The sequence below is a fragment of the Ctenopharyngodon idella genome, chromosome 9, assembly GCF_019924925.1.
Source record: "Ctenopharyngodon idella isolate HZGC_01 chromosome 9, HZGC01, whole genome shotgun sequence".
In the NCBI taxonomy this organism is placed as follows: Eukaryota; Metazoa; Chordata; class Actinopteri; order Cypriniformes; family Xenocyprididae; genus Ctenopharyngodon; species Ctenopharyngodon idella.
In genome coordinates, this window is record NC_067228.1 from 37,636,602 (window position 1) to 37,650,098 (window position 13,497).

General features: G+C 41.4%; 1 protein-coding gene across 2 annotated transcripts in view; it reads right to left on the reverse strand.

Moving 5' to 3' along the window:
* Window positions 1-637: 637 nt before the first annotated feature.
* hycc2 (hyccin PI4KA lipid kinase complex subunit 2) overlaps window positions 638-13,497 on the reverse strand; it is a 28,940-nt gene continuing 16,080 nt past the window's right edge. The window contains exons 12-13 of one of the 2 annotated variants that reach the window (XM_051906404.1): window positions 7,362-7,487; window positions 638-3,059 (exon numbers count right to left, since the gene is read on the reverse strand). In XM_051906404.1, the coding sequence (XP_051762364.1) occupies window positions 2,626-3,059; window positions 7,362-7,487 (560 nt within the window). In that variant the 3' untranslated portion in view covers window positions 638-2,625. The remainder of the gene's footprint in view (window positions 3,060-7,361; window positions 7,488-13,497) is intronic. The other variant, XM_051906405.1, reaches the window with a different exon arrangement.

Genomic DNA, 13,497 nt, shown 5'->3' on the forward strand with positions numbered 1-13,497 from the left:
AAGCGTGCATAAAACCCTTCCTTCATATTCACTAAGCTAAAAGTTCCACTGCGGGGTGGTGGTGATGTAGCGCAAACCCACTTCTCCAACTCGAACCACAAATGTTCGATTGGGTTCATGTCAGGCCAAAGCATTAACAGAAATTTACCAGCATGTTCCTCGAACTAATCCTGAATTCTGGCAGTGTGGCATGATGCATTATCCTGTTGGTAATGGCCATCAGAAGAGCCAGAGGCTCTGTAACCTCTGACCTCCGCTCTTACGAGTCTACATCCCTCCAGAAGAGAGGCACAAAATCACTCTGGAGAACAGTTCTGTTCACTGCTCCTGACTGGTGAAATGATCTTCCATGAGCACCTGAACTAATTCTTCTTCTATGCTCTCACTATTTCTTAACCTAACTATTCTGGACAATGTTAAACTCTGTACTGTTAGCACTCCTCGTGTAATTGCCTGGTGGAGAAGAACCAATAATGGTGGTTTTGGTTACAGTAATTCTCAAAGTACTGCAATAATATGCAAAATCATATGCAATAATTTCAAAGTACAAGTCCAGGATATGAGTATTTTTACAAGGCACTGGACTTCAAGATCATTAAACACAAAGTTCCTCACACAGTTAACGCTGACACATGACTGTTTTTTTTTTTTTCTGTTTATTCACAGTTTGTTCTCTCATGTTGTTTTTTAGCGTTGGTGTGTGAAGTGGGAACTCAGTGTTGATTACAACAACCACCATACACACCAGAGACATAACAAAATGAGACACAAGTTTTATGCCATGCTGACATTAACAGACACATTACAGCTGTGTGTGTGTGTGTGTAAAAGCTGAAACAAAGCAAAAAAAACAGAAAACCTCCCTCACCATCATGAATGCAGTGGACCTCGAGCTGTGACGCTGGAAAATCTCAGATGAATACATGACACAGATCCACATTTTGCTGAAACACTCAAGCACATAGACAGACCTCACACACACACACACTCTCACACACACACTGTAATGTCACATTATGACCAGAGAGAGAGTCGGCAGACAGATACAGCAGATATAATTCACATGACAACACACAACAGCAGCACACCACAGGTTTTGTTGGTTACATTTGTGTTTTGCCAGAGGTTCTTCTCTCTTTGTGACACACTGACGCTCCCCTGATCTTTAATCATAGTACAGGCCTGTGTGGCCATCTATACAAACAAAGATCATGTCTGATTTCACTTGGGAAACACATTTCTCGAGTTTAGTCCCAGAACAGCCTGACCTGCAGACCATCTCCATGAAGACAGTGATGTGATTGTGATGCTGACAGCAGATGACTGCGCATCCATGGACTTCTAGATTATGAACCGCACTGAAACTTTTCAGAAATGGTTTTGGATAAAATGTCTTCAAACTACACCACCGACCGCCCACATATACATTATGTTGTCTTCTGACTGAATTATCAGACAGTACAGTATTTTACATAATTCACATACAGTTAAACAAGAAATCTCCTAATATTTTGACTGTTCCCTGATTTAGGTCAAAATACTCTTGAGAACAACCATGAAAGATCAGAATCTGTAGGCCATCTACGCTTAAATACATGAACTAATAAATAAATCAAGCTTGCAAGGAATAGTAAAAATAAAATACAGGTTTGTATCATAAACAATTTTTGGAATGGAATTCTATGGAAAGTATTTCAAAACATTGACATAAAAACAACCCAAACAAGAGGAACATGTGAGACACGACAGTAACACATTCAGATCTTTTGGATGATTATGGATAATTTATTGCTGATTGTCATCTCAGAATCCACACTTCACGTTCCCGTCTGGAGCGCTCGAATCCGTCCGTTCGGTGCTTTGGGCTTTAAGGGATTACGCTGTGTTCCGTTTACCTCGGGAGAGGGATGTCGGAGCTGGGAATGACGCCACACCTGAGCTGACCATGTTCCGGTACGCAGGTCAGAAAACTAAGATGGACGCGTCCAGGTAAACCTTTGTTGCGCTTGCTCTTTTGGAATACAAACACATTAAAGTGGAATCGTGCACAGATAATGGCCAAGCGTCATGGACACAGAGACTAACAGAAGTGATGAAAACAATATATTACTACTGTTTGACTACAGTTGATGTGCTGAGCAGCCATCTTGGATTCTCAAGTCGGAGTTGTTGCGCTTCCCCCAAGTTTCCCGGTCACAACTCTGACTTGAGAGGGCGTTCCAGTTAAAAGTTCCTACCTGAAACTAGGACTTTCCCACTTCCGAGGACAAATGGAATGCACCATTAGTTCAAATATAATTTACTCGTGTCGTTCCAATCATGTATGACTTTCTTTCCCTTCCAAAAAGCACCAGGGAAGTACTGTATGTGACCGGTGCACTATGTTTTGTACCTTTGTGTGACCATTTTTGATACACAATTCTCCCCTTTTCCCAGGTCATGTTTTCACATGAATCCTGCTGAGCCATGTGACAGGATTGGCCAGCCACATTCCTTTTATGTTTCATGGAAAAAAAGAAAACAACACAGGTATGGAATGAAGAGAGAAGAGTAAACAGTAACAATTCCCACTCTTAGGGTGAATTATTCTTTTATGAAGTGACGGTCAAACTGGAGGCGGCAGTTCTACACCTGTGAAATGATCTGCATGTTGAAACTGGGCGATCGGGGCTGTTTGGGTGAAAGCAGCTCTGTCTCTGGCAGATGTTGCTCCTGCAGGCTGAGCTTGGAGTATCTGCGAGCTTCAGCACCAGAGCTCAGTTCTGCAGCCCGAGCCGCCGTCGAGCCCACGTCAGACACGGCTGGCCTGCGGTCGAGAGTCGTGCAGGAGGTGCTGCTGCTCACTGTGGCTGGACACGGATGGGCTCTCCTCCGACTGTCCGAGTGTTTCTCTGTGGACATGCGGCTCTTCTTACAGCTGCTCCCTTGGCCGGCCACACCTGGCACTGTGTTCCCACGGAAACCGCTAGGCTGGCTGCTATTGGACGCTCCGGACGAGAAGCCCTCATCTGGATCGTTCAGGGCGAAGGACTCTTCCTCTCTGCTAAACTGATCTGGATCTGACAGACAGAGAAATGATGAGGACAAAAGAATGAAGATGAAATCTGAAATCACACTCACAAGAGATCATATTTCTTGTCTAGATCTGTCTCCTTTAAAATGTGTCATAAAAACCATTCCACTCCATTCAACACTGCAGACAGGAAGTTAATGATGCTGCAGAGGAAGTCACAGAAGAGCAGGACTCTCTACATAATTACGTGAGTTATGAGATCTGGTCTGCATGGTGAATAATCTGACAATTCGTATCCAAGCAAACTATGATGCGCTTAAATATATGATGAGATCTGTGTGATTTCATTGGCTGTGTATTAATAGCTTCAGCCACAGAGACGTTAAATCACTAGAATGCTCCTATATGTTCGATATTATCAATAAACTGACTCAGATTGATAAACACATTGAACTTTCACATCTATTCATGACTGTTGAAGAGTTGTTCAAACATCTGGAGGGTCGGGGGACGTGCACATGTGAATACACCTGCAAACATGCTCCCGGATCACTCTCAGACACGTCCTGACCACAGAACACATGATGCTTGTGTTGGGTATTCATTATCTGAACTGTGGCACTGGTAGAAGCGTGTTTGAGGACAATGCTTGAAGGTGCCGAGGCCAAATATCGTACAGGCGATACGTTTCGCCGTGATGTTTGAGGACGAGTCTTTACGTGATCGTACTGCGACCCAGGGAAAGACACCCGGCGGGAGAGACGCACGTCTGACAGCCTCAGTCTGACTACAGGTGGATGCAAAGAGAAATTATGGCCGTTACACTGAAGGGAACTTTTTGAGGAGTACTCCCTACTACCGTTCTTCAAAGTTATTGTGACAGATGATTTCTTTAGTAGAATGACTGAACGCCTTTGATTTGAATTGCCTGTGGGTCAGAATATCATTAGCCGCTTTTCCACTGTCGGGCCGGTGCGAGCCAGGGCTAACAACACGCCTCGGACCTCAAGCACTGACGCCAAAATCAAGTTGCATTTCCACACCTCCACAGAACAACGTCACACAACCTCACCATTTCACCAGCACAAAGTGAGCATGATAGAAGCGAACGTTTGGTCTGTTTCACCTCAGCTAATTCCAGCCACTGAATTTGGCATCTCTGCCTTGTTTGTGCTTTTTTTCGGGATTATTTCATACAATTATCAAATAATATGGCTTGCTGTGCGGTTAATGATCGAGGCAGATGAGCGTCTGTGTAGATGTGCACACATGCGGAAGATAAACAGAACACACGTTGTTGGATCGTCTTGGCAGTGGCTAACATTAAAAGTTTTGTCCGTCAGATTTACTACAATGACAATGGCTGGAGAATATGCCTCTCAAGACACCACAAACTCCGACAGCACTGCTTGGATATTAGAACCAAAATTGCTGCACTATTTTGAAAAATTATACTTTGGACGCGGGCTCATTTGTTTGTGAGATATATATATGATCATATACAGTTTTACAACATAAACGCAGCTCAGATTGCATCATTTCTTGAAGAACGATGATGGAGAGCAGATCATTCAGAAGAAATGTGATGCAAACAATGGATAATATATCAATATTTCATGGATTTAACGCTTTTGTGAACAAAAAGTGCTGTTGTTTGTTTTTCAATGGACACTCATGGACATTTTACCCAAGTGTGACGGATTGGATTCATCTCGCGATCGCCATTTCATTACAAAAGTATGAAGTCGCTTTATGATTTTGCGTCTTGTCATTTTCACACCCGACAAAAATTACAATATTACTGTTGCTGGAGCATCTATATCATAAAACAGACACCATAGATTGACAGTAAACCCTTAAAACTTTTCTAATGATATAACTTGTTATCTTTATTAATATTTTAGATAGTATTTAAGATAGATAGATCCTTTGCCAGAGCTAACTTGGTCATGTCGAGCTAGGTGGGCGTTATTTCAGCAACCAGGCACCTCAGCTCCACCCACGTCCCGCCTCTTTGCCCATTTTCAGTTATCCGGGAGTGACGAGCTGCCAAGATGGCAACGGCTGCTTTTTTTTGCTTCAAAAATGCTCTTCAGAAACCTACAGGTGACGTCACAGACACTACATCCATATTTTTTTTACAGTCTATGGTTAACCGGAGATACGCAGATGCTTTAGTCCAGTATCAACAAAGACACAGGGAAGAGACAGATAAAACATTAAACCAAATAAATACACGATTATAATCATATATGAGTTGTCTACGTTCCTCAAGCAGTTTCTGGTATTTTCCATAAACATATGTATTTATTATCGCAGTGATTAGCATAAGTAGACTTTAGCATCACATATAAGTATATTTCTGCCTCATATCAGATCAGAATCCCGTCGGATCACAAGGAAGTTATTTCAAAAACTTGCTGGTGTCTGAAAGTGAATTTTGAACTGAAAATTGTTTAAAATGTCTGAAATGTTGAAGTTAGCTGGTAGCCTGATATAATAACAAGGGAACTGAGCAGCGGTGTTGACCGTCTCCTGACTCAGGTAAACTCCGCCTCTGTTCTTGACCACTCAATAAGCCCCGGTTGGCCCGCTTTGGACCGAGGTATTCGGCGGGCCAAAAAACCCTGGCCGTCGGCTCCCGACGAGGCCCGATCAAGCCCCGGAAGTGACAGTGGAAGCTCGATTGGCCCTGGCACGCACTAGCATGCTCACTTTTGGCCTGACAGTGGAAAAGTGACTATTCTTCTAGTTTACTGAATCACGTTCCAGTTCCTAATAGTTACATACCAGCTAGTAACTAACCAATGCCAATTTTGACCCATGTTGTAATCTAAATGTGTTTCTGTTAAACAGTTGACAGATGTGGTGGGAATTTATGAATGAGTATAACCAAACTGTAGAAACCTTGTGTAACTTATTTTTGAACATGACCACCAAGGTATGAACGTGTGTCGATTCGCTCTGCTGTGTCTGACACGGCCGGCCGCTAATAAACCTTATTACTGCAAAGAGTAATGAGGGAGTGGTGTGTTGATGCTGCGCAGCTCAGGAAGAGAAGCACTAGAGTCCAGCGTTGAGGCAGTGACACCGTCACCCTGGTTGGTTGAAGTCCACCAGAGGATAGGTGGTTACAGTCCACCATAGTCAGATAAAGACATTAGATAATCAGACACATTGAGCATGCTTAGTTAGTGAAAACAGACAAGATGAATGACAAGCTCAGGGATGAAACTGGTGTCCATGCAGCAGAATAAGAGAGGATGTTTGAGCCTTAATTGTTGAAAAGTCTCTTAAAAAACACTAAGTGAAATTAAGACACAGATATAAACTAGAGCTGTACATTGATTCAAATTTTTAACTAATAAACTGCACAGATTTCTGCACTTAATTGCAATAAATATTAAGATAATACTAACATAGGGAAGAATGTTTAAATAAATATATATTTTTTAAATGGCATATTTTGTTTTTTACAAAGTACTATCAAGACTAATATTGCCAATATCTGTGTCAAATAGATTTTTTTCCAAATTTTGAACAAAATTTAGTTTCAATAAACTTCAATCATCTCATTCACCCATAACACGTGTCTCATTTAGCTTTGCCTTTTTTATGAGAAAGAAGCCCAGATGCTTCTCACTCTAGTCTGAATGAGATCTGAATGTTGGTATCATGACAACTAACTCCTAGTGTGTGAAAAACAAAACTGGGGGACAAGCTGCACTGAGAGTCATTCTGTAATCCAATCATTACCCTTTGAACTGAGGCCAGTGAAGATGTAGACCTCTAGAAATAATCTCTCATCAATCTATGAAACTGACTCTTACATAATGTATTAACAGAGAATGAGAGAGTATGAGACAACATCTCAACAACTTGTTGAATCAGTACATGTATGAACACTATGTGAATGTAAGACAATTTCATGTCTGCATTGAAGTTGTGACTGAGAAACTATTTCACAAGTGTATATGAGATGAGTCGAAGCTACGATTGTAATACACTTTCGCTTTCAGCAAATTATGGAAATTTAGATTCAGTGATGCAAGTCAATAGAAGCCATTTTTGTAAGAAGCTTTTCGACAATGTATATATCAACATTTATATCAATGTTTTAATTGCACTTAGTGTTTGCAAGAGACATGTCAATAAATGACAGCCTTCACGGCCCCATGCCACAGCCTGATGCTCCACTCATGTATGTCCTACTGGGGCTTGGCATGACTGAGGTTTTTTGGGGAGGAACATTCCAGGAAAGCTGAGGTGACCTAAAGGAAGTGAGCCTATTGGGTGAGTCTAAAGGGGGAAAGCCCACCTCCATGATCTCACTCCACCCCCCGCCTACCCTCATGTGTGACTGTGAGAGAGCCCCTCCCTCCTGGCTCATGATTGGCTGCTGGATCCTGGGGGGCGTGTCGGCTGTGGCAGATGGTGAGGCTGAATTCTGCATCACTTGAGAAGTCAAAACAATCTGGGATGTAACAGAACAGGGGGAAATGCGCTTCTTAGTGTCTGTGCCCAACAGGAACACAGGAAACAACATGATCAGAGTGCAACATATTCCCACAGTGAGCTGTGAACCACACAAGAACACGAAGACAGAAAGAGAACAGACACAAGATTTTTCACATGTAGTCTGGAGAGATGATGGAAGTTTAGATTAGATGTTTTTGCATTTTTTATGTTGGCTTGATCTGCTATCTAAACAAAATTATTATCATCAATCTATCAGTCTGTCTGTCTGTCTATCATCAATATATATACTAGAGCTAAGATAATGATGTTGTAGTTAGAGGATGTTTGTTCAAGAACACGGGAGCAGACAAACGGCAATGACCAAGGTGAGAAACAGCACAGTAACTTGCAGGAAAATGGATGAATACTAACACACTCCCTTTGATCACAAGAAACACACTGCTGAAGAAGATTAGGAGGCACCACACAAGTGACTTCTTACAAACTCATGACGAGACAAGACAATGGTGTTAAGGTAAGAGTGAGTATAAATATTGTCCTTGACAAGGGAGGTAATAGTGAACAGGTAAAGGTGATCAGTTTTATGGCAAATGAGAAGGGATTGGGGTGGGAGAACCAGGGGGAGGCATGGCAGTACCCCCTATGGACCGCTCCAGAGGTCCAAGACACTCAACCCACACGGTGCAGGACACTCTAGATGAGCCACGTGGAAGGTGGTAAGGCCGATCCAGGATATTGTTTCGAGTCACCCATCTTTCCTCTGGTCCACACCCTTCCCAATCACACAGATACTTGAGATGACCTCCTCTGTCCTGAGCATCTAGAATGTACTTGACAGCATAGACGGGATCTCCATCAATCAGCAAAGGAGGAAGGGGTTCACAACCACCACCTGGTTCTGTGGAGGAAGTATGAGATGGATGAAATGGTTTGAAGAGTGAGAAATTGTATACAGGATGAATCTTATACTCGGGGGACTGGGTTCATTTGGTGGGTGATGAGGAAGGGCCCAGTGAAATGTAAACTTTTTTGATGGGAGCTGTAGTCAGATGTACCGAGCTGAGAGCCAGACATTCTGCCCAGGCTAATAGCTGAGTGGAGATGACCTCTGGGCATCAGCCTGACAGAAACAGAGGACGTTTCTGAGGTGGGAACACAGACCCGACTTGGGGGACATCCCACCAGAGCAGGCTCCTGAAGGGTGGCTTGGGTGATTCTCTTATCCAGGGTCCACTGGATGGGGCAGACGAAGATGGAAGATGGCAGGACACGCCCAACTGATTGGTGTCTTGAAAGTATTACAAGTTTTTGTAGTCCATGATCACCGTGAATGGATGACATGAATCTAGTGTACTGCCGCTAGGGTTCTGAAGGAAATTCCCACACTTGTGGTGAACACTTCCTTGAAGTGAGAAACAAATCTTGGAAGTAATTCCAAGGGTATGGAACATTAAAAAAGACCCTTGCAGACTTATGTTGAGCTGGAGTAAGTCACTGGAAAAGACACAAACCTAGAAGTGATCCCCGTGGGAACTGGACGCGGAAGTATGTGGAGGAGCACTGGCTGATTGAGACAAAACAGATGGTGGATTAGAGCTCCCCTCGGTGCCACTGGCGGGTGAGGTTGGAGAGGTTTGTGGCACTTGTAGCAGATCTTGCACCAAGGTCCTGATGGTAGCAATAAATCCGGTCACCGTGTTAGTTCCACGTTGTAGTGTTGGACTTGTCTTCTGTCACGGAAGACTAAGACAATGATGGCGAAGTTGGAGGATGTTTATTGTAGAACATCAGAGCAGACAAACACAGAATCACAATGACTAAGGTGAGAAACAGCACAGTAACACACTGAAGATGAGGAGGACCCACACAAGGTAGTGAGGTCTTACAAACTCAGGATGAGACAAGACAATGATGGTAAGGTGACAGTGAGTATCAATACTGTCCATGATAAGGGAAGTAATAGTGAACAGGTGAAGTCGATCAGTATTCTGTCAAATGAGAAGGGATTGGGTGGGAGAACCAGGTGGAGGTATGTCAAGAACATGCTCTTTATAAGTCCATCTGACTTATTCTGACTTTGTCTGCCTAATGTTAAAAACTTAAAACAAAAATGTTTTTATACTATTTTGAATTTTCCAACTAGGTTTTTTCAAGCCAATATCACAGTTTGTCTACAGAATTACCCGTTTAAAATTAATTTTCAGTATAACCATAATTAATTAGTTATTAATCACCAATACAACACAGACATGACAAATGTGAAATGTATTAGTTGTAGTGAAGTGAAGACAGGCACAGTGGTTGTGGCTTCAGGCCTTGAAGAGCTGTTTCTTTTAAATACAATAAACATTAATACAAAAAAAAAAAAAAATAAAAAATCAAGAAAACACCAAAAAAGGGGAAATAAAGTGTTCATGGTGTGTCCTTGTGGTGCTGGGCACAGTGAAGGTCAGAGAGCACTGATTTCACCAGCTGCATTTGGCCAAACAAATTCTGAATGATCAATTAATCATGAACCGGTTAAACGTTCACAGAGCAGTGGTAAGATGGCTCGTCAGGAAGAAGAATGCAACCACAGTCGTGAGATTCAGAGGCAACGGTGTTAGGCGTCCGCTTCTACTGCTGACATCCGTGCCACAAAAACACGGGCTCAAACACCATTGGCCAATGCAGCTGCATTGGCATGACTCAACAGGATTCTAACAGACACATGTCTCAGTGTTCATTTGTGACACACCATATATAAAACTCAATAAACTGGTTTGGTTTGGTTTGGTCATATGCATTTATGTTCATAGTACCATCATGCCACAATCAAAAGAGCCCTTCAGAAGGCAGGTTCTTAAGGCTTGTTGTCTGGAATGTGATTTAAAGCCCATTTTAAAGCTAAGATATTTAATTTACCATTCCACTGCATGTAAAATAATCTACAAATGGTGAATGTTTCAGACCACTTGCAATCTGACCACAGTGGGCCATCCCCGTGAATCACCAGTCTAGCCTGGTACACACATGCCTAGTGTGTCTTCTTTTCTTTTCTTTCTTTTTTTTGAGATTTAGTTTTTCTAAGTTTACTTTTGCAAGTGTTAACTTAAGTGCTCTTTTGAAATCCACTGCTTTATGGTGTAGCAATACCATAACATTAACTCTGAATTCCACATTATACCAAAGAGTGCCTGAGGACAATGTGAGGCCATCAATACAAAAGCTGAAACTCAACTGTAAGTGGAGCTTTTAACATCTTAATGTTCTAAACAAGCATACAAATCCACAAACAAATGGTCCAACAGAAAGAAATGGAGGGTTTGGAATGGCCAAATCTATATCTTAGTCCAACTGAAACGCTGTGAAGAAAATCACAGTTAAAGGAATTCTGTAGGAATGGGCAAATGTTTTCCTTAGTTAATATAAGACGAGCAGCTGATAACTGATTAAAAGACAAAAATATACAATAACTGAATAGTATCATTGTTAAATTATATCATCTTAACCCATCAATGCTGTCCTGTTTCAGTATTGATATGCCCACATATACAGAAGGACAAAACTCTCATGGGGTGTACTTAAGTTTGAAAAGCACTGTACATCTTCAAAGCACAGTAGAAAAAACGAGATAGGAAATAAGGTGGAAAATGGTTATGAAAATACACTTAAAGGGGTCATGAAATGGAAACTTAAAATATCCTTGATATTTATAGATATTAAAGGTTACTCTACAATTAAAACATTACCTTGAAGCTAACTAACAGTTTAAAATATGAGTTTTTGTTTTTCAATGCCAGTATCTGAAATCGCCCCATTCATGATGTCATGATTTTCCTCTACACGCCCCTTACCATGTGTACGTAAATCATGTGATAGATGTGCTCTTAACAGCTCATGTCTGTCCATCAATCACAAGCAATCATCTGATGCTGTTCTGTCCCTGGATAAAGACAAACTGCACCTCCAAAAACTGTGTATAACCTTCCAAAAGATCATACTATAAGGAATACATACAGTGTTACGCAAGTTTGGGAACCCCTTGCAGAATCTGTGAAAGTGTGAATAATTTTAACAAAATAAGAGAGATTGTACAAAATGCATGTTATTTTTTATTTAGTACTGTCCTGAGTAAGATATTTTACATAAAAGATGTTACATATAATCCACAAGACAAAAAAATAGCTGAATTTATTAAAATGACCCTGTTCATAAGTATGTGAACCATTGATTCTTAACACTGTGTGTGGTTACCTGGATGATCTACGACTGTTTGTTTGTTGTGTGATGGTTGTTCATGAGTCTCTTGTTTGTCCTGAGCAGTTAAACTGAGCTCTGTTCTTCAGAAAAATCTCCAGGTCCTGCAGATTATTCAGTTTTCAAGCATCTTTTGCATATTTGAACCCTTTCCAGCAGTGACTGAATGATTTTGAGATCTGTCTTTTCACACTGAGGACAACTGAGGGACTCAAACACAACTAATAAGAAAGGTTCAAACATTCACTGATGCTCCAGAAGGAAACACGATGCGTTAAGAGCCGGGGGTGAAAACTTTTGAACAGGATGAAGATGTCCAAATTTTCAGATTCTGCAAGGGGTTCACAAACTTTCGCATAACATTTTTAATGGGGTCATGAACTGAGAAATCAATTGAGGTCATTGTACTATAAAAATATCCTGTAAGTTTCAGAACTCTTTCTCGTAATTTCTGAGACTTTCTCGTTAGCCTCTGAACTTCCTCATTAGACCAAAAACAGCTTATATTGAAACCAAGCTCAGAAAATGACTTGTTTCGGATTTTGTCATTTAAAAAAAAAAAAAAACCCTTTGCACATCAATTTTGGCCACTATGTTTGGTGTAGTAAGTTTACACAAAACTAAAGAGCTCTAAAGAATATCACTGGAATGAAGGTTTATGACTGGGCAAGCGCTTTAGGACCGCGTTAATATTAGAAAAGTTTTCCAGCGCTGGAGAGAGCTGAACAGGAAGGCCTGAAAACAGACGCGGAGGCTTTGATTCCTTCTCATGTGAGTAACACTGGGTTTTGATTGTCTGGAGCTGCTGTGCTGTTGGCGATTAACAACAAACTCTTGTTTGTATTTACTCTTGTGTACAGTACGTTCATTTTTTGTGCTTCCTTGTCATTTGTTCATCATCTGCGCTTTATTATTCGTGAAGCATTTTGTTGCGGCTGTAGTCAGCTGTGATAAACAGACATCCACTCTCATTACGTGTGCAACAGAGGCCAGATAAACTACTGCACACTGACGCCCTCTAGAGACTGAGGTGTTTAGCGTCATTGTCAGTGCACTCGCCTCACATGACAGCAGCGATCGGGCCGGGGTTCCAGACCGACTCGGAGCAGGGTGATTACTATTGGAGTGTGAGTTTTGGAGGCGGAGCAATGAAGAGAGGGGTGTGTTTGTTTGGGTTGATTTCAAATATCAACAGTGTTCAACAACGAATTTGAGAAATTGCATACAACACCTTTAAATGTATTAAAATGCATTAAACATATTAATTATTGTTTAAGTAATATTTATCAGAGAAAACTGTTGCGCTCTCAATTGACAAAAATTTCCTTTTCCTTCAGGGGCGTAGAACCAAAAAAAATATATTTGAGCAAAACAGAAAAAAATGGCTGACTGCACACTGAATCCAAAAAGACTGAAGAGGTCTAGAAAATACAAAATGTATTTTATAAATTGCATGGTGCAATAAAGTGCAAAGTGCAGGTGAATTAAAAACAAAAGAGCATGAGCAGACGAAGTCACATCCACAGTTGCCAGTATAACATCCTGCTCAACATTTTGAATAGTTGATAGACATTGCAGGAAATCTGCTGTGTCTCTCAGATAACCAGGAAGGGATGTGACTAACGGCCTCAGAACAAAATCAACAAAATTCAAGAGTGGTTCAGTCAGACTATTATTACCAGCTACTATAGGCCGTCCTGGTGGATTAACCAAGCTTTTATGTACCTTGGGTAGAACGTAAAAAACTGACCTACTTGGAGAACGAT